General features: G+C 38.8%; 1 protein-coding gene across 3 annotated transcripts in view; it reads left to right on the plus strand.

Annotated features, from left to right (window-relative positions):
* The window catches only part of SYNE3 (spectrin repeat containing nuclear envelope family member 3), a 185,467-nt gene that overhangs the window by 85,023 nt on the left and 74,070 nt on the right, over positions 1-26,374 (plus strand). For all 3 annotated transcript variants that reach the window (XM_072630318.1, XM_072630320.1, XM_072630319.1), the window contains exons 5-7: positions 13,373-13,534; positions 16,838-17,182; positions 19,848-19,984. In XM_072630318.1, coding sequence (XP_072486419.1) covers positions 13,373-13,534; positions 16,838-17,182; positions 19,848-19,984 — 644 coding nt within the window. The remainder of the gene's footprint in view (positions 1-13,372; positions 13,535-16,837; positions 17,183-19,847; positions 19,985-26,374) is intronic.

Genomic DNA, 26,374 nt, shown 5'->3' on the forward strand with positions numbered 1-26,374 from the left:
ACTAACCTTGTATTTAAACGCCTTGTATTGATTCTGTACATACTTATCTTGGTACATAGTGTCCCTCATTACATTTCTACCTCGCTTCTCAATAGAATATAAGGTCTTCAAGAACAGAAACTGTTTCATTTTTTTGGTCTATGTATCCTCTTCATATCACAGTATCTGGTACACAACAGGTACTTAATAAATACTTGTTGATAGAGTAACTGGTTAAATGAATTGCCTTATAGTAATTATACAGTGTGGTTATTGACTCTGAGTTTCTCCCTGAAAAGAGCCTATATGCTCTACGGTGATATACTTCTTGTGATATTGCATGTTCGTGAGTCATGGAATATCAGTCTCTAAACAATGAAAATTGTGACTCACCCAAAGGGCAGTGAAGAGATACACAGTAGGCAAGAGGAATGTAACACATCCATAATGAACAGTTGCACTGGAGAAGAGGAAAAAAAGAGATGGGCAGCCCTGTAGCAAGAGAGAGGTGTTAACCGAAAACAATATCACTAGTCCATAAGACATTGCGTTGAATTAGATTTATTACCAGAGAAATGGACATGTCTTTTGGGACAGCCAATGAAAAGTCTGAGTGTCCTGTTGTTACCCACGTGGTGTCAGGAGAGCTGGAGGAAAGATCTCAACATCAGTTCTTTAAGGAGGCTGTGCTAGAATTATTCTTCCCACTTCACAGATGAGGAAACCAGGCTTCAGGGAAGTCATATGTTCCACCTACCCCCACCAAGTCATAGAGATAATAAGCTTAAGAGCCAGTGCTCTTAAGACTTTGACATAAGAAATACCTTCCTGAATCCAACTCCTCTCCTCTTTCAATTGCACTCTATTGCCTCTCAAATGAAAAGTTCAGTTAAACCAGTTATTAGTGAAATAGCATAGTACAATTGAAAGTGTGTTGAACTTGAGACACAAGGACCTGAGTTCAAATGTTAGCTCCACCATTTATTACCTAGGTGACATCAGAATTTTTTTAGGGGGCAGAGTAGGAGGGGAGAACACAGCATGGTATAGTGGCTAAGGGGCAACTAGATGGAGCAGTGGTTAAATTGCCAGACCTGAAGGCTGGCCTCAGATATTTACTAGCTGTGTGACCCTGGGCAAGTTCCTTAACCCTGTGTGCCTCAGTTTCCTCACCTGTAAAATGAGCTGGAGAAGGAAATGGCAAACCACTTCAGTATCTTTGCCAAGAGAACCCCAAATGGGGTCCCAAAAAGTTAGACATGACTGAAATAGCTAATGACAATAATAGTGGCTAAGATGCAGGATTTGGAGTCAGGAAGATCTGAGTTCAAATCCTACCTTTGACACTAGCTATATGAGCTTAGATAAGTCACTTAAAGTCTCTGTGTTTTCTTATCCATAAAATGAGGGGAGTGGATTCTATGGTCTCTAAGGTCCCAACTCTAAATGCAGGATTCTATAACAAAGTTGACTGGATCTTTTTTTTTTTAACTGAATAGTTATCACCAAACATAAGAAGAGATGACATTTATATAGCACTTTATAATTACAAAGTTCATTCATGTAAATTGTCTCAAATATAACAATTATGTCTCTTATTCACATCTTACTTTTGAATTTTATAAACATCTATTAATTTATTTCATTTTACATCTCTTTACCAGGAAGGCAGGTGTTATTATCTGCGCTTTGTAGGAATGGAAAAATTGAGACCCAAGGACACACTCTTTCATAGGAAGAAATCTGCTCCTACGTCAGCTAACTTGATGTCCTAATCCCAAGTCTATGGTTTGCTATGAACTATTTAGCCTGTCTACACTTCAGTTTAGCTCATTGTGAACAGGAGGTAATAATACCTTCCTACCACATACACCACAGGGGTATTAGAAATAGAAAGTTAAATATACTAACATATGAGTTCTTTTAACTAATAGTATCCAGTTTCCATTTAATAGCTTTACAAGGAAAAGTCTAAACTCTGAAGTAGCTTCTGCAAATCAGACAATTTTCAGCAAAAGCTGAATGTACACCTAAGTGGGTGGCTTTGGCCCTTATCCCCTCTTTGGGATGGGAGCAATAGTTATGGGTAGAATGTGGCAAGAACTGGAAGTGTGCCCTTAACTTACTTGCTGACCTTTATTATGTTTGAATTCAGGCAGAGATATAGGCAGAATTTTAATTTGAGCATTCTCAACTAATGATACCTACTGGAATTATTGATAGAATACAGTGGGGGCTTGGCACACATGCTTAGAAGCCATTGGCTTGCTTGACTAAAGCAGCTTCCTCACATGGAAGACCTGGGATCAGCTCCCTACCACCTTCCACCTGAAATGGTTGCTTCATTATCATTCTTGTTAATATAACTAGTTATATTCAAAAAGTTTACAATACACATTCCCCACAGCAGCTTAGTGAGGTAGGGAGTAAAATGAGCATATTTATAGATGTGAGAAATACAGTACAGATGTGCCAGGTGATTTGTGCAGGGTCAGGTACTTAGGGCTTAGATTCAAACCTAGGTCTTCAGACTTTTTTTTGCCTGATTGAAGCCCTCAGGGGGAAGTACTTCCCCAGGATCTTACAGCTAGTAAGTGTCCAAAGCTGTATTTGAACTCAGGTCCTCCTGATTCCAGGGAGGATATTCTATCCACTGTGCCACTTGACTGCCCTTGTCTTCAGACTTGAAGTTAAACATTCTTTCCTCTATACCATGCTGGATTTAGATCAATGCTTCTGCCATGTGCTTTTGGGTAAATGAATCAACTTGTTTTCAATTTTGTGTGGCATACTGAGAAGCCCAATCAGGAGACTTGGGTTCTGTTATTAGTTCCAATACTTTACACTACCATTATGGGCTTGAACATTCATTTAACCTCAATTTCTTATTACTGCAAAATAGTGATAATAATATTTGTCTTTCCTATCTTATAGGCTAGATAGTACAATGGATAACGTGCTAGACCTGGAGCCAGGAAGACCTGAGTTCAAATCCACTGCTGGATGCTTACTAACCATGTGACCCTCTGTTGGCCTCAGTTTCCTCTGTAAAAAGAGAATAATAATGGCCACGAAATCCCTGCTGCTCATATAGGGGTCAGGGATATGAAATAAGGAGCAAACAAGTCGAGGTCAAAAACAAGGCACAAAAGTTGAGGAGTTAAATAGGACAGAAGCTGGATGCAGAGTCTCAAATAGAAAAGTAGGGTTAAAGCCAAGAACTACATTGTCCAAGAGGGCACTAGTGACAGACAAGCTGTGGGGTTTGGAACAGAAAGATTCCATGTCCTGCAAGAATCAAGGGTTTCCTTGAAGGTAAGCTCCTTGAAGGCAGGGACTGTTTCATATTTGTCTTTGTATCCCTAAAACCTAGCACAGTGTCTGGTACTTAATAGGATAAAGATCCAGCAAAGGAGATTGAAAAGGAACAGATAGACAGTAAGAGAACAACCAAAAAGAAGAGGAGGTAGTATGAATGGAGAAGGGGGTCAACACTGCCAGATGTTGCAGAGTGAAGTTCTTTAAGTGAGGAACCATATCCATATATGAGGCTGCTCTCATCTGAAAAACTTCCTTACAGATCATAAAAAGTCTTCTTAGTTCTGTTCAGTTGAGACACCAAAGTGTTTCAAAGAGGAGTTTTGTAAGGTCCTGCTAACTTCTACCAGGAATTAGAATACAAGTTCTTTCAGCACAACTTCACTGTGGAAGAAAAATCTCATACCCTGAATCATAGCCAACATCTATCAAAGGCAGCTTATTTAATATACAAACATTCCTTCTTGGAGAGAGGTCCAAAGGGGCAGAGTTTACTCTGCTACTCTGAATTCCCTCTCACTCAAGCAAGCAATTTCCATGTATGTTTTATAGTAATCCTAACTCAAAAAGACAAAAGTCTACTGTGAAGTAACCAAAGGTATATAGTTTATGTTTAGAGTTTATCTAAATGGAATAATAGTAATGTTAATACTGACATACCTTTTGAGAAAATATTTTCTTAAAACTAATTACTCCCTTTTTTCTATTCCTCTTTCATCTTGTTCAAAGGTGAATTAATTAAAAAATACCTTTCTTTTTTGAATTAAACAAATGTTTTCCCACTTTAGATCACCACAAGTTTCATGGAATAAAGTCTCTCTCAGGGAAGACTCATTGACCAGGCCACTATCATAATATATATTTTTAATATTTTATGACACATGAGGTCTTAATACTATTTGCTTCTGCAACCCTATGAAAATAATAATAGTATAACTATTTAATACTCACATTTTGTAGTCAAAAAACTGTAAAAGCAAGCATACACAGGAGGGCCTGCTATCATAGGTTCTTAGATCTGCTTTTCTAAAAGGAAAGCAACTTTTGAGGGGTCAGCAATCACTTTAATCAAGCACATGTATCATTCACTTAGTTCAGGGGAAAAAGTCAGCACCCTGAACTTCAGAAAAGTTAGAGAAATCTAAATCAACAGACAGCACTTCCAAACTGTCTGACTGTAAGCAATATATATACATATCACATATCAACAGACAGATGCAACTGCCTGACCATACATACATAGTGACCAGAGAGGGAAGTACCAACATCCAGGTTTTGAAAGCAGGGGGTACTTCTTAGTGGCTTCCCAGAGTCTCATCTGGCACACAAAGCTTCTTCCAAAAACTAAGCCCCAAAGTAAAACTGCACCTCCTGAGTCTTTATACACTTTTTAGAGCAAGAGGGGGTCACAACCCTTGAGAACCAATGCCTCATTAACAAAAGGTGTGTGCCTTCCTACAAATCTTCCCAGACCCATTAATGTGTGGGGAAGGTCTTTAATCAAATTATTTAATCAGAGACACTTGATTATACTAAAACAAAAACAGCAAAAGGTCCTACTTTGCTTGCCACTACAAAAACTAAGAGTGAGGTGGAGTGACTTTTTTAGGGTCATATTGCTAATAATGCCAGAATTGGAAAAAGAAACATTCCTAGGCTTCTAATTCTTGATCTCACATAATGCTTTCTTGATAATGAATATGTATATATACACATGTATATTGCTTTACATACATATATATATACTTATATATAGTAGCTACTATAAGACTTTATGTTACTCTCTATGTATATATACATATATGTGTGTGTATGTATGTGTGTATATATATATATATATATATATATATATATATATATATATGGAGAGAGATGTATAAAGGCAGTATCTAGGACTTTTCCTTGAGTGTAAACAAGGTATTTTAAGATTCTTCCTAAAAATCCCAATAGCAAAATGTAAACAAGTTTTTCATTCAACCTGATGGGCTTACATAGAGTATTGACCAGTGGATGAAGGCAAATGGTGGAGCAAAAGGAACTCCTAGCAGTTGGCTGACTTAAAGGACCAGTCACAGGAATCAGCTCTGAGAAGAGTTTGTTCTTTACCTTTTCTCTTGTGGCTCTTGGAGAATGCAGCAAAGTTGGAAAGAAAATTTGTCTCCTTTATTATCCTCCCCTTTTCTGTGCCCCCTAGCCCCACCACATACCACAGCTATAATGCCATCTTCTATCAGAAGCCAATGATATTAGCATGCAGTGGTCAGAGCTCCACTGTGCTATAAAAGCTGAGTTGGATCAGCAAGAGGAGGTGAGCGTCCAGCCTCTGGAGTTGGAGTTTTGCTTAGGAAATGGCAGATCCCAGACCCATGTCTCTCTCTGATCCCAGGGGTATGAGTTTTAGTTTAATCAATCAACTAACCAATTGAAATTTATTAAGGACCTACTCCATACCAGGTACTATGCTATGTACTGGGGATACAAAAAGAGGCAAAAGACAGTCCCTCCCTCCAAGAAACTTACAGTCTAATGGGGGAGACAACATGCAACATGTTCAATAGAATCTGAGCCTAGTTCAGAGTTGGGGATGGTGGAGATCATGGGCAAGCATCAGAAAGATGTTCCCCACCCAGGAGCAGCCAAAGGAAATGAGTATTCCAGCAAACACAAAGCATCTTGTGAGGAGCAGGATGAGGATGTCTTAAAGAATCTAACAGCTTTGGAAGCGTATGTTGCCTTGGCCACATATATCATCTATATCTATACCTTTTCATTCATAAACTTTGTGGGTATCTAGATTTCCAATTGATTGTGTATACACATATAAGAGCGCACCCTAGGTCTTAGGTGAGGTGGTTGTAGTTACTTTTATTCTATGTCTTTTTCAGTACATGCCTTTGTGTTAAAGTGGATGTTGTTCAATTGACCAAAGGCAAACATGCTTGGGAAGGTGTTTGTTGTGGTTGTAGATTGTTTCAGTTGTGTCCAATTCTTTAAGACCCCATTTTTTGGATTTTCTTGGTAAAGATGCTAGAGTGGTTTGCCATTTCCTTCTTCAGCTCATTTTATAGATGAGAAACTGAGGCAAACAGCAGTAAGTGACTTAAGTGACTTGTCCAGCATCACACAGCTAGTAAGTGTCTGAGGCCGAATTTGAACTTAAGAGAATCTTCCTGATTCCAAGCCCAGTGCTCTATCCACTGAGCCACCTACCTGCCTCTGTGAGGGCTTAAAAACCATAATTCTAGGGGGTTTGACCTTCAGAGTACCTTGAATCTTGGGTAGTAGTTCCCTGTAGGGTCCCACTTATGAGTTTGTGCTGCTGAGATACCCAACAGGGTACTGTCAGTGGATCTCAGAATTAGAACAGATATCAGAGGTCACCTAGGGCAGTGAGGTGGTGCAGTGGATAGAGTCTTCTTTGTGAATTCAAATTTGGTCTCGGACACTTGCTAACTGTGTGACCTTGCACAAGTCACTTAACTCTGTATGCCTCACTTTTCTCATCTGTCAAATGAGCTGGAGAAGGAAAAGAGCAAACTACTCCATTATCTTTGGCAATAAAATCCCAAATGTCAGTCATGAAGAGTCAGATGCAATTGAAAAACAATTGAACTGAAATGAGAGGTCATCTAGTCTAGTATTATCCAAAAGACAATTTTCCTTACAACAAAGCAACAAGTCATCATCCATCCTCCTCTTGAACATCACAATGATGGTGTACTCTTCCTTGACCAGCTCATTTTCTCTGTATCAAACTAAAGTCTGTCTCTACAATTTCTACCCACTGATTTTTGCCCTGCTGTCTGGGGCCAAGTAGATCAAGTCTAATCCACCTTCCATTTAACAGACATTTGAGCACTTGAAATAGCTATTGTATTCCTTCTTGGTCTTTAGGCCAAATATCCCTAGTTCTTTAAAATGATCTTGTTATGGAATGTTCTCCAGTCTTCTGACCCTGCTAGTCATACCCCAACTTGTTTTTTCCTACTATGTGATCTTAATCCTTTAACTGGCATTTTGCATTACAAAATATTCTCATATTTTTTTGGAGTTTAGTATTGAAGAGTACTATGGAAGTCATCTTATCCAACCCATTGACTGAGGAAAAGGAGGCCCTGAAAGATGGAGTCATTAGTCTATGGTCACCTAGAGTACATGACAAATCTAGGATTCTAGTTCAAGCTTTCTAGTCTCAAAGAGGGCTCTTTGCACCTCAGCACACTGCCTAGCCCCATACAAGACTGAATCTGATCTTTTCTCTATAATAAAACTGGAATTCCAGTTTGGTAGATGAAAAAGCAACTAATCCAAAGAATGCTTCTCTTTCTGGGAAAAATGCTGGAAATATCTGATGAAAAGCTGATTTGAACATTCCTATGGAAAAGCAGGCTTCTTAGAGAAAAACCTGATCTCTTTGAGGCAGCAAAGAAGAATAGGGAGAATCCTGAACTTAGGCTGATGAGCTGGTTAAGAGTTCTGGCTCCAACAGTTATTACCTTCAAGTTACTCTAAGCCTCAGTTTCTTTATCATGAAATGGGGATAATATCTGCCCTGCCTACCTCTAAGGACTGTTGAAATGATGAAGTTAAATAATGCATGTGAAGCACATTTTTTAAAAAAATTATAAAACACTATAATGCAAATTAGAGCCATGGGCTGTTAAGTATTTTTATTATCTGAGTATCTTACCCAACTCATTATGAACTAGCTTTCTTCTCCTTGGATGAACAATGTCTTTTAAACCAACGATCTTTGGTCTAAAGTCAAATCTCCTCATTTAACACTTTACATGAGTATAAATCCATCATGTCTTCCTTAATTGGTTAAGTTTAGATGTTTTTGACAGTCCCAGACTGTTTAATTGCTTCATCTCATGAAAAGGTTAAACTCTCTCCTGATCTGTCACACCTGTCACTCTCTGGCATTCGCCAATGTTTGGCAGCAGCTTAAATTACGCCTTCCTTAGCCATTGTGTGTGCCCGTCATAAATCTTATCTTGAATTCTGGCCCTGTTCAGCTGGTGCTCTTTTATAGCTCCTACCATGTAATGTAAGGCTTTATTTATTCTCTGCTGTTCCTGAATGCAGTCTTTGGACGTGGCCTTTTCTGGAGTAATCACTTGTAATAAGGCGCTATCAGTTGAGTGTGTACATTTTGCTACAACATTAATCATCATCAGCGTCAGCATCAGCTGGAGCTCCAGTGTTTATGCCTCATTTATTATTCCTGATCTGCTTTATTTAATAAATGAAAATGTCTAGCTAATGAGAGGAAGTTGTATAAATATTTCAGTGAGCATGAATAATACGGGAGGAGAATGAGCCAACAAACACCATTTGTAATAGAGTTACTGACCTTAAAGGCATTCATGGAACCAGTGAGTGCTGAAGCCACGGAATCTTAGAATCTTTGGATTTTCAAGTCTTCACAATTCATGGAACCCCAGAAGGGAAAAGGGAATTAGAAGTCATCCAGTCTGACCTTCTACTTCTGTCATCCGGTATAAGTATATGAAAACCTTCAGGGATCCAGTAGCCCACTCCATTGTTGGATAGCTCTTATAAACAGTCATTGAGTGCATTGGGGAGATACAGTGATAGGCAGAGAAACAATGAAGGCTCAGACCCTGCCTTCTAGGAGGTTGAGGCATGATAGAAGCACTGATAAGGCATGGATATGAATAACTATGATATGAGGCCAAGAGTTCAATGAAGGCAAAGGAAAGATTCAGACAAAATGTTGGAAGAAATTTAAGAAGTCAAAGATCACTTTCAGCTGGAGGAAGGTGAGAGTGAATAGAGGGTCAAAAACCAAAAGATTTGTGGAGGCTAAAATACTTTGTAAGAAAGTTCTTCCTTAGGTTGAGCTAGGGATGGGGAACCTGTGGCCTCAAGGTCACATGTGACCCCCTAGGTCCTCAAGTGTGGCTTTTTAACTGAATCCAAACTTCACAGAACAAATCTCCTTCATAAAGGATCTGTTCTGTAAAACTTGGACTCAGTCAAAACTCGACACCCAAGCACCTAGAAGGCTCCATGTAGCCTTGAGGCCTCAGGTTCCCTACACCTGTTAAAAATCTTCCTCCCTGTAATATCCTCCCCACACTCCATGTTTTGCCCTCTGGATCCAAGCAGAACCATCCTCTATAATCTTTCCATAAGACAGACTGTCAGATACTTGAAGGTGGTGATCATGTAAATCAGCCACTATTCAGTTGCCATAACTCACTTAACAACCAAGAAAATTTTGAAACTCACAATACCACTTTGCACTCAGTACTCAGTAAAAATCAATATGTCTCATCAATATAGGGATAAGGGAAAGACTTGAATCTGTAATCAAAAGATGTAAGTTTGATTCTCAGTTCTCTCTGTCTTTATTTCTGTGTGTGTGTGTGTGTGTGTGTGTGTGTGTGTGTGTATCTGTCTCTTTGTGTGTTTCTTTCTCTGTATCTGTTTGTCTCTCACCTGGAACAAGTCACTTAACCTCTCTGGGTCTCAGTTTACTCATCAAAAAAGTGGGGCATCATAAAAGTTGCTTTGCCTTAAAGGGCTATAATAAAGATTAACTGAGATAAAGGCATATAATATGCTTTGTACTTATAAATACAGGATGTCCCAAAAGCCATAGTGCTTTATAAAGTTTAAAATTTCATTAGGGTTTTTAGGATACCCTGTCTATAAATATGAATATGAGCTTCTAGTTCCAGAATTATGGAATTTTGGAGCTTGAAGGAACCTTAAAGATAATTTAGACCAACCACCTCATTTATTTTGTTTTTCAGTCAAGGATGCACTAGATTTGAAGTTAGAAGGATTTGGGGCCAGAGAGGTTTAGTGAATTACCCAAGGTCACATAGAAACCTTAAGTGATCAGAGCTAGGACTAGGATCCAAATCATTATATTCCTCAACCAGGCCTCTTCTCGCTAACTCACAACAATACCCTCTTATGCCACTTTTATCTAATCATTGAACTCTTGAATGGTACCCATTATTTCTTTTCCCCTTTAGCTCAGTAGAAATGAAGAGCTAATAGGCAATCAGGATCTTTTCTTACACTGATCCAATTTATAGAGCAATCTCTAGGGATGGTATTAACTTACATGGGCTTTATAATTTGTAGAACCTTTTGCAACTGTTATCTCACATGAACCTCACAATAACTCCATGGAGGAACAGTCAGGGAGACAGGAAGGGGAAGTGACTAGAATAGAATTCTGGCAGTGGGGACCTGGAGACAGGCTCCAATTCTGCCTCTAACATTTATTAGCTGTGTGACCTGGGGCCAGTGGCTTTATCTCTTAGTTCCTTTATCTCTAAAATGAGGATAATAATATTGTATCTATAGGATCTATCTCACAGGCTCATTGTGAAGCTCAAATGTGATTGTATGCCTAAAATGTTTGCAAACTTTAAAATACCATAAAAAAAATCAGTGATTGTATAGTTATGTGTATAACATGTATAATATGTATAATAATTATATTAATATGTATAATAATTATATTATAATTATATATTATATTATAATTATTGCAGGGCAAGGATTATTATTCCCATTTTACTACTGATAAAAATGGAGTACGGAGAATTAAAGTGATTTATCTAGGGTCATATAACTATAGTTAGTAATAATCACACTTAATGTTTACATAATGCTGTACAAAGTACTTTATAAACATTATCTCATTTTATGCTCACAACTTTGGGAGGTAGATGAGGAAACTAAGATGGACCAAGTTTAAGTGACTTGACCAGGGTCATACAGGGAGGAAGTATCTGAGGTTAGATTTGAACACAGGTCTTCCTGATGGCAGCTAGGTGGCACCAGGGATAGAGAGCACTGGGCCTGGAGTCAGGAAGACTCATCTTTCTAAGTTCAAATCCAGCCTCACACACTTAATGGCTGCGTGACCCTGGGAAAGTCACTTAACCCTATTTGCCTCAGTTTCCTCATCTGTAAAATGATCTGAAAAAGGAAATGACAAACCTCTCCAGTATCATTGCTAAGAAAACCCCACAAAGAGTCATGAAGAGTCAGACACAACTGAAAAAGACTAAATAATAACAACTTCCTGATTTTAAATTCCTAACACCATGCCATTTAGCTGACTCACTAGGACAGTACTATGTTACAGATCTGGGATTGGAACTCATAAATCTTCTGACTTCTGCTCCAGTGCTTTTTGTGCCACATTCAACAGTCTCTCTCTCGGTTGTTTTTAAAATGTTCTTTTTCTCCTAGCCGTTTCCTCAGATTTCAACCTCATTAGCCAAAGTAGCTTATTCCTTTTATGATTGAAATGTTAGGATAACTACCCTAGAGACCTTTTTTCTTGTCAAATAAAATATGCAGCATAGTAATAAGAGAATGATGCTATGATAGGGTCAGGGAAGTTAGATTCAAAGTTGCTTTAATTTATGTACAGATCATACTCACCTGCAGTAGGTATAGTAAATAGGAGGTACTTTCTCCTCTCCCACCCCAACCTGCTCACTGCTCAGATCTCAGCCACTGTTGGAGGGTACAAAAGAGAAAAAAGGGAAGAGAGTGGGAGAACTTCCCCCCAACTTTTATATTAATATCACCTTCTCCATCTACTCCTCTCTAGCCTAGATGCTGATTTCTACCCACTCCCCAAACCTCATCACCATAGGAAAGAACCCAAAGCCCCTGATCTACTCTGAGCCTTAGGCACACTTTTCCCTTAGTAATTGTGGACCTGCCTAATCTCTCTAGCCCCTCCTCCTCACCTGGTGGTATGGTCACTCAAACCATTTGGTTGGACAGGGAATTGCCAACTACATCTTCCTTGAGATGGAGGACCCATGGGCCTTGCCTTTTGTTCTCCTTTTTGAATTGTTTTCCCCATTTAGAGAGTAGAGACCATCCCACTTTTCTATTTGAATCCCAAATGCTTAATACAGTGCTTGGCACATAAGTCTTAAATGGTTTTTCATTCATTCGTTGGTCATTTTTCTCTTTGGAGGAAGAGATTAGGGTTAAACAGAACAATAGCACTGAGTACTTTTAGGTTATAACAATAATTAGCATTTATACAGCTTCTACATCTACGAATTGCTGTCTGTATGTTTAGTCATGTGATACTGACAACAACCCTGTGAGTTAGGTCCTATTATTATCCTCATTTTACAAATGAGGAAACTGAGATGCAGAGAGATTAAATTACTCAACTAGGGTCAGATGGATAGTGTTTGAGGCTAGATTGAAATTCAGGCCTTCCTGACTTTAAGTTCTGTGTGTATCCACTGTGCCACCTCAACTCCTTGCGGAAGGTAGTACAAGTGTCTCCATTTTATAGAGGAAGAAACTTAGCCCCAGACCAATGCAATGATATGTCCTGGGAGCAGGGATGTGCTGGAACCAACACATACCAGCTCTCTGCCAATTGTTAAATTTTAGTTATGAATACTTATACCTTAGTAATCAGGACTGAAAATCAAGGCTTGATTGTTTTTTCATTGTCCAGACCAGGGGTGGGGAACCACATGTAGCCTTCTAGGTCCTTAAGTGGGGTCCTTTGACTGACTGCACTTGAAGACCTAAAGGGCCACATGTGGCCTCGAGGTCGCAGGTTCCCCACCTCTGGCTAGAGTTAAGAAAGTGATGGAGAAATGTTACTAAAGATTAAACATATAAGTGTGTCATGCAGCACTCTCCTGCCCAGTGGTAAGCAGCAGAGCCAAAAGTGTATCCCACTGACTTTACACCCAGTGAGCTATCTCTTGTATCCCAGCTGGCCTTCCCAAAATATCAGTTCCTTATGGGTAAAAGACCCATCACATGGAAACATTGGTAACACCTGGCTTCCAGGGATCTTAATGGTTGATGACTTGGTAGAAAGGACATCCAAGTACTTCCATTAACTTGCTGTGTAACTGTAAGTCACATCCCTTTTCTGAGTATGTTTTCCCATCTATAAAATGAAGATAATCTCAGCTGTTCCTAACTCATAGACTTGCTGTGAGGATCCATGAGAATCCAGTGAGATATGAAAGACCTTGGAAATGTTTGACGATGTTTATTATTGTTGTTATTGTTCTTTTAATAGGAAAGAGTCAGCCTCCTTGAGAAGTTAACCAAGGAGCATGAACAGTACAAGGCAAATGTGGACCAATTTCACCTGTGGCTAAATGGGGTGATGGAAAAAGTGAACACCTCTCTAGGAAGAAGATGCCAGATGTCTGCCAAGCACCAGCTCAAAACCTTACAGGTCATTTCACTTATTGCTTATCTTTGGACTTTGCTAAGGGATATTCATGTTGTTCCTATCCAGACAGTCCTTACTTGAGGGAGAATAGGGAGGTGGAAGGAAGGTGGAAGGAAGAATGAGGTAGAAAGAAGAATTGTCATCCTCTATTATGGCAAGCCTTGTTAACAAGCATTTATTAATCATTTACTATGTGCCAAGTGCTGTTCTAAAATGCTGAGAATACAAAAGAGGATTTCATCAGATGTGCAAAATAAATACGTGGTTGTTTATGGAGGGACAGTACTAATAATTGAGGTGATCAAGAAAAACATCATTTAGAAGGTAGTGTTTGAGCTGAGTCTTGAAGGAAATAAAACTTTTAGCTTCCTGCTATATATAAAGAAGTGCTAGGATAATAAGCACACCACCCCCCAAAAAACAAAACCAAACCAGTCATTCGAGGAGCTCAAAGTCTAATGTGTCCGTCTGAGAAGGAATGTGACCTAGAGACATATCAGGGATTGATGGGAAGTGAACCATCAGCTGCATAACTGCAACTATGCAAGTCACTTGCCATTGCTTAGGATTTGGGCCTCCTCCTTAAAGGTAAGCAAAGTGGGTCAGTGCAAAGAGCTCTGGACTTGGAGTCGGGAGACTTGGGCATGAATCCTGGGTCTGATATGATCTGAGGCAAGTCACTGAGCCTCATGGAATCTCACAAGTATTCTTATTGAACCTCTAGGGGATCTAGAATTCCTTCCACAGCTTACTCACAAGCTTGAAAACTTTTAGTGAGAGGAAGAAACCTACTAAGCACCTCCCAAGGCAACCCATCCCATTTTTGGGAAACTATGTAAAGTTTTTGCTTTATGCCATGATTTTTCATTCATTGATTCAATCATTCATTCATTCAAGCCTCAGTCTGTCTTTCTGTGACTTCTTTCAATGGGTCCTAGCTCTGCTCTCCAAGACTCCACTGAACAGTTCCAGTCCATGGTCAGCATGAGAGCCTTACAAACACTTGAGTGCAACTATCGTGTATTATAGCCCCAGGTTTTCTTTTCTGCAGCAAAACATTTCTAATTCCTTTTCTTGGTCCTTTAATAATATGGTCTATAGTCCTTTCATGACCCCCTTCACCCTTTTATGAACTCTTCTCAGCTTATCAATGTCCTTCCTAAGATGTGGGATGCAGAACTAGACACATACCAGAGATGTGGTCTGACCAGATTCTAGGACAGCAAGACTATTCACTTTGCTCCTTTTGAACACATCTTTCCAATGCAACCTAGGATAGCATTACCTACTTTGAATTTCATTTTACACTTTTGTCTTAATTTGAGCTTGCAGTTCACTAAAACACACAGAATTTGTTCATGGGAACTATTTGTTCAGAAGTGCTTTCCCTCCTCTTCATTTGTGAATTTAATTCTTTGAACCTAAATACATTATATTTCATCTTCAAAAGTGTTCATTAGGTGCCTACTATGTGCCTGGCATTGGAGGTACAAAGACAAAAACAAAACAGGCTTGCCCTCAAGCAGCTTATATTCTACCAGAGGATCTAGCATGTACGATTACATGTACAAGATAAATATGTGGTAAATTGTGGAGGGAGAGCAGTAGCAATTGGGGATGATCAGGAAAGGCATCATTTGGAGGGTAGAACTTGAAGGAAATTAGAGAATTTAGGAGGTAAAGGAGAGGAAAGAGTACATTCTAGTAACATAATTATTGTAATATGCTGGGCATTGAAGGGTATATAAAGAGCTTAAGGTTATGGTCTAATTGGGGGAGGAGTAAGACTTATAAGATGTGGCAGTCCTCACCCTGGCCCTGATCTGCAAAGTCTCATGGCTTTTACAAAGGTAGGCGGTAACCTGGGTGATGAAGGATGGGTTTATAGATTTTGGCAGTACAGCTTCAGAGTAAATACATGCTCCACATAAGGAAGTGGAAAAATGGCAAAATTACTTGAGTTTAAACCAGTATAGACATTTATAATTTGGGCCAAAAGGCAGATTTATTTTGCTTATTTGTTGACATAGGTTATTCTATGCCTGTTTTTGAGCAATTAGGAACATTTGAAAACTTGACTGTTTTGGCTTTTAAAACCCTTTGAAACCTGGCTTATTTAAACTCATCTCCACTCCCACATAAACTACAATCCAATGACAATGGCCTCTCCACTGCTCCTGCAACAAGACACTCCATTTTCTAACTCTGAGCATCTTCATTGGCTTTCCCCCATACCTGAATTTCTCTCGCTTTCCATCTATGCCTCTTGGCTCCTGACTTCCTTCAAGTGTCAGCTAAAGTCCTTTGTACAAACCATTTCAGATTCTCCTTAATGCTAGTGTTTTTTCCTTTGGGATTATCTTCTGGGCAAGTCACTTAACCTCACCTGCCTCAGTTTCCCCAACTGTAAAATGAGGATGACAATAGTACCTACTTCCAAGAGCTGTTGTGTTGTGAGGATCAGTTGAGGTACTTCTAAAAGCACTTGGCACAGTGCCTGGCACATACTAGATACCATATAAATGCTTATTCCTTTTCCACTTCCCTCATCTTGTAGGTCTCTTTTGCACAGTTGTTTGCATGTTGTTTTCTCCATTAGACTGTGAATTCCTTGAGGCAAGAACTATCTTGTCTTTCTTTGTATCACTAGTGTTTAGTAAGGTGTCTAGTAGGTGCTTAATAAGTAGTTATTAATTTGACTTGACCATTCATGGGAGGTAGTTTGCTGTAGTGGAAAGAGCCAGGTGCTTGCCCTGGTTCTGCCACTAACAAGCCCTGTTATCTCCGGTCCCTCATCTGTCAAACAAAATAGTTAAGCAGAGTTCTTGGCACATAGTAAGTGTCTCATAAATGCTTGTTGATTGATTAGGCAGGATGATCTCCAAGGTGTCTTCTAACTCCCATAGCCTTTTCTTCATCCCCATCCTTGGCATTTCTTTAGCATTTGACACTGTTGCTCACCACCTTACTCCTGGGTACTCTCTATTAGGTATTATATTTTCCCAGTGTAATGTAGGTTCACTGAGGGCAGAAACGATTTCTCTTTGTCATTTTTTCCCCAGCACCTAGCACAGTGCCTTGCACCTACCTAGTAGGTGCTATTAAATTCTTCTCAGATTTGATTGAATAGGATTTTGGGTTTGTCATTTTATTATTCTCTATCCTTCCTAACATGTTATGAGTATATTTGATAAGGAGAATGAAAATACCTTGGAATTAGGTGGAAAAAGGAGAGCCTCTGGAAATATGGTTAATACTTTTCCTCTTACTTCTAATCAAACCTCTACAACTTCCTTTACCCTTTAGAATTTCGCTAAAGATTTTCAGAGCGGCGAGAAGTCATTAAAGAAGCTTGAAGATCAGTCTGCAGGGGTTATCCAGAACACCTCTCCTATGGGAGGGGAGAAGATTACCAAAGAGCTTGAAGAGCTAAGAAAAGCCTTGGAAAAGCTGAAACTTTTTTGCAAGGAGGAAGAGGAGAGGAACCTGAAGGCACAGAAGTCAGAAGGAGCCTATGAGACGAAGGCCAAACAGCTGGAAGCAGAGGTCAGAGGGTTCAGGAAGGAGCTACAGAGACTGGCCGAGGACCTGGAACCTGGGGAGAAAGCAAGAGATGAAAAAGAGTTGATAGAGCATTGGAGAATTTACTCTGTAAGTTGCATTTAGTTCAATGTTGAATATGATCTGTCCAGACAATTTAGATGGGCTATGGGGATTCCCTAGTTCGTTATGGAAATGTCTCTGTTTAGCAAATTAAACTAAGTATAGTTTGGAAACAATACTGGTTATGGAGTCTGAAGACCTGTGCTTGAATCCCAGCACTACTGCTTGCTCACCTGTGTTACTTCAGACAAGTCAGTTCATCTTTCTTTGACCTCAGTTTACTTGTCTGTAAAATGAGGAAGTTAGAGACAATCCCTTCTATCCAGTTATATTAAAGCCTTGACAGAAATAAAAATAGTTTAAAAGGAGCTGCTGTTTGGTGTTATCCACATCATTTTTCAAGTTATTCAATACTTATTAGTCCAGTACTAAGTTATTCATTACCTGTTTCTGAATAAACATTTTATTGAGCACTTACTGAACACAGAGAAGATTCAAAAGAAGTGCCAGACAGATCCGTTGCCCTTGAGAATCTGATCCCTTTGGTGGTCTGGTAAAGCCAGGGGTGTGCTGGTAGATGTTTAATAACCAGCTTTCTGGGAGGAAATGTACATACACAGGAGATATATTTAAAGTTTAATCTGCTTTAGTAACATTTTCTTCATCACTTTCTTAAACCTTGACAGTAAACAAAACAGTAAGTCAAATTCTGATTTGTAGCATTTACCAATTTTTAAGGTGTAAATGCTCTCACTGAAAATTTAACAATTGGCTCTCCTGAATTGGTTTAAGACAGCTCCAGCAGATCCTTGGGAAAATCCCACTGACCCCTTCTCAGAACAATGTTTATTGTCTGTGTTTATAATTTAAAGAAGTGCTAAGTTCTAGTTAGAATTTAGTGAAAATAAAAAATATATATACTTTTCCCCATCTAAGTTCACAGACCTCCTGAAATCTATCCATGGACCCCTTGGGAACTTGTGGCTCCAAGATCCAGAAGCCCTGGTCCACAGACTGGAAGCTATGTGAGGGACTAAAACAAAACACAATGTAACACAATGCTGGGCTGGATTCTAGTCCAGCTCTACCACTCCCTCTACCACTACATGACTGGCAAATCACCTCATATCTCTGGGCCTCAATGTCTTCATCTGTAAAATAAGGTTGTTGGGCTGGATGTTCTCTAAGGGCCCTTTCCAGGTCTAACTTCACCACTTAGCTCTTTTTCATGGGAGGCCAGTGAATTTTCCAAAAATGAGCTTTTCAATTCTTTGCAAAAGAGTTGGTAAACTAAGTGATTATTTCCATTTTATATATGGTGAAAATTAAGGGAAGAGTTCCCATAATGAGATAATGGTACAAGAGACACTACTGATGAGGTGTTCAAACATTTACTACTCCTCACAGTCTCACTCTTGGTGGCATAACATGGAGCATGCTTCCTCTTAGTGCAGCTGGGAAGGGATGGCTGGTCAAGGTTGTCTATGATTCGAATCCTAACTTCCTGGTCAAAGGATGAGTAAACCAGATGGAAGAGCTACAAAAGGGCTATATAAACTGAGGAACAATTTTCAGACTATCTTCATGTGAGACAAAAATCACAGACAACTGTTTACTTTTTTCCACTCTAGTAAGTATTTTGAATAAGAAGATTTTAGACAAAAGAGGCACCAGACTCAAATGCTATAGAATTTAAAACTAGAAAATACCTTAGAGATCATCTAGTCTAACTCTCTAATTTTACAGCAGAGGAAACTGAGGCCCAGAGAGATTAAGTGACTTGCCCAGGATAATGTAGCAATAACATAGATTGACTCCAAATCTAATGCTTTTCTCCCCGACTTCAGAGGTGGGAGATCTCTATTCCAGGCCCAGCTCTTCCACTAGGTATCTGAGTGACCTCCAGGAAGTTCTTACATTTTTCTGAGCCTTAGTTTCCTTCTCTGTCAGATAAAAATAATAACCCTTTCCCTGCCTAAGTCACAGGACAGTTGTAAAAGTCATGTGAGATAACAAAAGTCAGTGTCTTTAAATAAATGTTACTAATGGCTGTGACGAAGAAAGTACTTCATTAATTGTAAAGTTCATGCCCCCAACACAATTCCCACCCCCTTAACACATATTGACTGCATAATGTAAGCTATATAATTCTTATTATTCAGAATCTGCTCTAAAGTTGTCTTGGAGCAAAGATGAAGCAAAGACTGTGCTTTCTTTTAATTATATTTCTTCCAGATATATTTGGTAGCTGTGAATATGGGGTTCAAGAAAGGGGCATTGGGCAAGTTATTTAGTCCCTCTAGGCCTTCAAGGAGGCCCATCTGTAAAATATGAGAATATTGGACAATGTGGTCTCTCATCCTAGAGCTAGAGCTATCATCCAATGGTCTCATGAAAACAATGTGCTAAGGAGTGGGAGGGTTGTGATCTACTACTGCTAACAGTAAGTGGAGGCAAGAATGCTTGAAGTTGAAGAATGCTCTTCTCACATAGTCAGGAAATAACTGTAGAAAATAAACAGTCCTTGGGACCCTTCCCTGGAGCTCTTACCTCACAGGTTTGTTGTGAAGCCCAACGTGAGATAATGTATGGGAAGCAGTTTACAAATTTTATGCATTGCCCTGACTGGCAGTCATTTATTGAGAATGATTGGTTATTAATGTTCTCTAAAGTGTGTTTGGAATTTGACTTGACTGTTGTTTTTGTGATTAAGGCCACCAGATCAGCTCTGGCAGCAGAAGAGCCCAAGGCAGAAAGACTGAAGTCTCAACTTAAGGAACTTGTTCAATTTAACCATGATTTGCAGCCCCTTTCAGACAGTGTCGTGACTACCATGCAAGAGTTCCAAAGGTATTTAGAACTGGTGATATTTTTGAGAATGAATAAATTTGACCCTATCACTCTTGTGCTCAAAACCTTCAGTGGTCCCCTATGATCTACCAGGTAAAATTAAAATTCCTTTGTTTAGCATTGAATGTCCTCCATAATCTTGGACCAGACAGTCATTTTACATTTTCTGCCTTTATTTCACACTGTTGTCTTCTATATTTCACTCTACACTCAAGCCAAACTCACCATTTACCATCTCTCATACATGCTCCACATTTTTCCTATCTCAGTATCTTTTACTCAGTCTCTTCTTTTTGCCTGGACCCTGCCAGACTCTGTTGAATTCCTACTGATCTTCTCCTCAAGTGATGTATCTAATCATGGGATATCTCATATTATCTGCCCATGTGTTTCTATTAGACTGTAAACTACATGAGGTCAGGGACTATCTAAATTTTGTTTCTTTCTTAGTAACTAGCACAGTCCTCTGCACAAAGCAGCCACTGATAAAGCCCTATTAAATAACAAGAAATCTGGGAGATGGTCACCTAAAACCAAACCTGCAGACAGACTCTGATTTTCCTTGAAATAAAACACCTTTTTCTTTTTATCCCCAAAAGCTGTGTTAATTTTTAATACAGATAATACTGACACCTGCAATTCATCCATTCACTCATCAGACATAGCCTAAAGTCTTGGATTTTACTTCTCAAGACACATCTGTCATTTCCCCTAAGTCTCAAGATGTAATTCAATCAGTATTTCCCCTTAGTGCTGTTATAGTGGTAGATAAAGGAATTATAAGCTTTCAAACTTGAATAAACTTTTCTAACTGAATAATTGCACCTGAGTAGAAGTATAATGCTTTAGCTCACAAGACCTATGAAATAGGTAGAGCAAATAGTATTGCACCCATTTTACAGATATAGAAACTAAGGCTCAAATAGTTAAATAGTTTGTACAAGGTCACGCCACTAGCATCTGGGTTGGGACTAGCACCCATCTTTCTGTGATCTTTAGATTCAACTATGCTTCCTCAAGCCAGCTTCCTTTGTTAGTTTCTGGGATAGCAGCAAAAAGTTGGGACTGCCCATAGATTGAAAACTGAAGCTTTGGAATTCAAAAGATTTAGACTACTTTGAAGTTGTGGCTATATGAAAATAAAATGAGATACCTCTCTTCCTGCTTCAGCCCTTCCCTCTCAAGTGTCTTGTAGCCATGTCCTTTTAATGGACCAAGGATGAAGGATATGTAAGCAGAATGAGGAGTAACCCTAACCATGGAAACAAGGCAAGTGGAATGGATTGCCTGAGTGGATAGTGAGTTCTGCATCACCAGAGGTGCTTAATAGATGACTGCTTACCAGGGAGGGTGTAGAAGGTATAGGGTTGAATTAGATAACTTCTGAGGTCCCATCCAACTCTTTGACTTTATGATTCTAAAATAGTGGAGCCAGCAGATATCTGTAATATTCTGTAGCTTTCTTATCCTCAAGGCTTAATTTCATTAAAACTGAGAGATCACAGAATAATGTTGTGTCAGAGTGGGAAAGGACCTCAGGGGTCAGCTAGACCAGACAATTCTCTAAACGGACCTTAGTAAGTGATCATCTAGATAGCACAGCATCCTTCTCATGCATTTCTATACCAATTTTGTGTGTGTGTGTGTGTGTATATAGAGTGTTTGTGGGTATGTTTGTGTGTAGTGTAGTGTAGTGTAGTGTTTAGATTCAACCCTTGCTTTATCTGATTCAGAGAAGAATGAGGTTCATGTGGTATCTACTTCTCTAACCCTTTTCTTCATAATTCTTTACACATACCAAAATTATGAGAAATAATACATTCCACCCCCTTCTTCTTCCTTTATCTACGAGTAATTCCTTTTCCTCCCTTTACTTTCTTTACCTAAGACCATCCAAACAGAAAAGAAAAAACAAAAAACGAAAAAACAAAAACCCTTGTTTTTATCTTTCTCTGTCACTTTAGAAGGCATTGGGGCTCCAAAGGTATGGTTGTTTCTTCTCCCCCAAGAGCATATAAATATTTCATTATTAGATAGTACCTTTTAATTGTGGAAATGCATTTAACTCTTTATACTTCTCTTAATTCCTCTGTTTGCATTTCAAAGTTTCTGCTCAGTTCATATCTCTTCAACAGCAATGCTTAAAAGTTTTTTATTTCATTAAATGTTAATTTTCTTATCCCCAGTAGGAATATATTAAATTTTTTTTTGCAGGATTCATTATTCTTAGTTGTAAGCCTTTACCTTTTTGCTTCTTGAAATATCATATTCCAAGATTTCCTTTCCTTTGTACTCTTAGTTGCCAAGTCTTTGACTGTGGTTCCTTGGTATTTGAGCTCTTTCTTTCTGGCTGTTTGCAATATTTTTTTCTTTGGCTTTAAAGTGCCTAATTTGGATTATAATTTTCCTTAGAGTTTTCATTTTGAGGTTTCTTTAAGGAAGTAATCAATGTATTCTTTTTTTTTCACTTTTCTAAAAGATCTGATAGTTTTCAGTTCTGACTTCTGGAATTGTTATGTATGCTTGTTTTTATTTGTTTTTTGAGGAAATCCAGTGAATCTTAAATTATCTCTCCCTGATTTGTTTTCCAGACCAGTTTTTAAAAATGATAGATACCTTATGTTTTCTATTTTTCAGTGTTGTGATTTTGTTTTAATTTTTCTTGGTACATCATGGAATCACTGATTTCTGTCTTATCCATTCTCATTTTTTTGGAGTTTGTTACTTGGGTAACATTTTCTACCTTCTGATATAAATGCTTTCTTCCTTTTCCAATTCTTTCCTCCAGATGTCTTATTTCACATATGATTTTGTGTTCTATCTCTTGCTTCATTTCTTCCAGCCCATTGTTTTTGTCCTTATTGCCAATGGATTTTTTTTTTGAGCCTCTGCTTATAATTCTTGGGGAGTTATTCTCTTTTCTGAATCGAACTTTTGGAAGTGTGTGAATGCATAACTTTTCTTCATTATGTTCAGTATTTTTTCCTGTTTTCTCTTATCTTTAGTCCCAGGTCATGATTTAAAACTTTGTGCTAGGGCTGGGCTTTGCTTCCTCCTGCACTCTTGGATGGAGTAGTTGGGTACTATTTGGTTCTGCCTCAACTTCCCAGGTTGTTACTATTGGCTTCCACTTCCTCTGGTGTATCCGCATTCATATCACTGGCAGGTTTCAGGCCTCCATCCATCTTTGGGTGCTATAGTCTTGAGGGCCCTCTGGAACATCTCAGAAGCTATAAATTTCTGTTACCCCTAGGTTATCTCAACTTGAATTCTGCTGGTTTCTTGGTTAGAGCATTGCAAGTTTTCAGCTACCCTGTAACTTCTTCAGCTGAGTACTCCTATTTTCATGGAAATAGAGCAAAATAGATTTCAGCATTCCTTGGAGTGTCTGTGGTTCATGCTAAAAATCTTCTAACATGTTTCACCAGAGCTTATGCTGGCATGTCTTTTGTGCTAGATGAATGAGTTTTCTGTGGTTTCTCTTTAGAATTCTTGGTCATTGTTTGGTCTAGTGCTCTCTATAGGCTTTGGTGAAATATATATATGTGGAAGCTGAGTTCCTCTGCAACCATTTACAGAACCATCTTAACAGGAAGTTATTTCTTATCTCTTCCTTCTTTCCTCTCCTTTTACTTCCTTCTTGACTTAACTTCCATGCCCATTTCCTTAATGTATTGACTCTAAGTAACCCTTGTTCCACATTGACCAGAAGACTGAGCATGAGAATGAGATACATCTTTCCTTACTTCCCCCCTCTTCTCACAACAATAGTGTCTGAGACTCTTGCAGGGTTTGAGGGAAATAGAACTATTTCCTTGGCACTAACCTGAAGATGAAACATACCTCTTAGGGTGCTTCCAATCTATAAACAGAATAAGCACAAAGTTCTTAAATTTAAAAAGTAGTTTGGGAAATAGAGCATTAGCAAGGAACAGAGATGTTGCAAAAAAAAAAAAAAAAAGGGAAAAAAGTGTCCTGGTATCTTTTTAACATTATAGTAAAGTCAAGATGTGTTTCATGGGAGTGACATCTTTGGAATTCTTTGAAAGATGAGAATAAGAAATTTCCATAGTAATCCCTTCTGTGCCTATCCAAATGCTGCATGTGGTAATATGACAGAATCTAGGACTGTGGGAATTAACACAAGGGCATTAGGATAGGCCTGGAGTTCCAGAAGACTTTATCAGTGACAGCAGAGAATAGGGCAGAATAATACACTGTTGGAAAGTGCTATGTGGGGTGGAAACAAAGAAAGATGAAAATTAAGGCACCTGACAGCCTAGGTTAATGGAAGGAATGTGTGAGTAGGAGTCAAAAGAATTGGTTCAAGCCTTGACTCTGAAACTATCCTGATGTGACCTAAATCATATTTAACTTCCCTAGGCTAGTCAGCATGTTCTCTTGCAAAATGTGACTAATAATAACTATTCCCAGGGTGCATCAAATGTGATAATGAATGGCAAATACTTTGTAAACTTTGTTGTTGTTTGTTGACACCAGCTAGCATTTACATGGTGCTTTAAAGTTTGCAAAATTCTGTACATGTTATCTCATTTGATCCTCACAACCCTGTGAGGTAGATGAAGAAAATGAGACTGAGATAACTGTTAAGGGACTTACCCAGGGTCACATAACAAGTGACTGTATGAGGTGGGATTTGAACTCATCATCCTGAGTCCAGGTCCAGCATTCTTATCCACTGCACCACCCAATACTATAGAACACCTTTTTATAAAGGAGTAGTACCCTTCCAGTGGTAATGTTGTGTGATTCTTGGCTTTGAGTTGCAGAAGGTTCAGCCAGCAGGAGAATCAATGTTATGAATTGGAAAAAGTAAGAGGGCCTCCTCAGAGAAGAATCTGGGGTTGCAGCCAAGTTCTGACAAAGAGCAGGCTGAGGCGCTTTTATGTAGTAGAAAGGTCCTGGCTTACATTCAGCAGACCTGGTTTTCAATTCTGGCTCTTATCCTAGCTGGTAACCTTGGGCCAGTTGCTTACATTTTCTGACCTTTAATTTCCTCAACCATTAAATAAATGGGCATTAGTACTTTATATTGTTGATCCTGAGTTTCCTCATTTGTAAAATAAGGATGATAATACTTATATTACCTATCTTGTAGGGTAGTTATAAGTAAAGAAATTTATAAACCTTAAGGTACTAGAAGTGTGAGCTATTATTATGTATCTATCAATCATCAAATATTTAGTGCTTAATATGAACCAGGCTGTAGATCTAAGTGCTGAGAGTAAAAAGAAAGGTAAAAACACAAAAATGTCCTATTTCCTCATGGAGATTATATACTACCTGGGAGGTGACATCCAAGTAAATAGGTGTGTAACACAGAGGTGCATATATACAGAATAAAATCAAGGTAAACTTAGAGACTCAAGTCATTGGGGGAACTGGGAAAAGGCTACTGTAGAAGGTGGTGCTTGAGATGAGTCTTAAAGGAAGCCAAGGAAATCAAAGATAGGGGCAAAGAAGGAGAGAATACCGTGCATAGGGGACCACCAGGGCAATGATATGGAGTTGGGAAATAGAGTATACAAGGAATAACACAGACACCAGTGTTACTGGATCACAGAGTAAGAATGGAAGGGAGGAAGAGGCTAGATTATGCAGGTCTTTAAAGTCCTAAAGAGGATTTATTTGATTCTGAAAGTAGTAGGGAGCTATCAGAATAATTGAATAGGAACATGACATGTTCACACCTACACTTTGGGAAGATGAATTTGACAGTTCAGTGGAGGATGGACTGGAGTGATGAGAGACTTGAGATAGGGAGGCCAACCAAGAGATTATTGCAATAGTCCAGATGTGAGGGGATAAGCACCTGGACCAAGGTGGTGGCAGAGATAAGGGGATGTACATAAAGTGTTGCAGAGGTAAAATTGACAGACCTTGACAACAGATTGGATATGGGAAAATGAAGGAGTCATGGAAGACATTTAAGTTCTGAGCCTGGGTAACTAGGAGAATGGTAGTTCCCTTCACAGTAACAGAGAAGTTCAGAAAAGAAGAGGGTTTGGAGGAAAAGATAATGAGCCATTTTTCAATCATGCTAAGATGTCTATTAGACATCCATTTGGAGATGTGAGACTAGAAATTAGGAGAAAGGTTAGGACTGAATGAATTTTTAAAATTTAATTAATTAATTTTTGGTTTTCAACATTCATTTCCACAAGGTTTTGAGTTCCAAATTTTCTCCCCATCTTTCCCCTCTCCCTTGCCCCAGCATGGCATGAATTCTTATTACCCCTTTCTGAAACTCTTATCCAATTCCCCCTTTCTTGTAGAGCAGGATAGATTTCTATACCCCATTGCCTGTACATCTTATTTCCTATTTGCATATAAAAACAATTTTTAACATTTGTTTTTAAAACTTTGACT

Source organism: Notamacropus eugenii, chromosome 1 (assembly GCF_028372415.1).
Source record: "Notamacropus eugenii isolate mMacEug1 chromosome 1, mMacEug1.pri_v2, whole genome shotgun sequence".
Classification (NCBI taxonomy): domain Eukaryota; kingdom Metazoa; phylum Chordata; class Mammalia; order Diprotodontia; family Macropodidae; genus Notamacropus; species Notamacropus eugenii.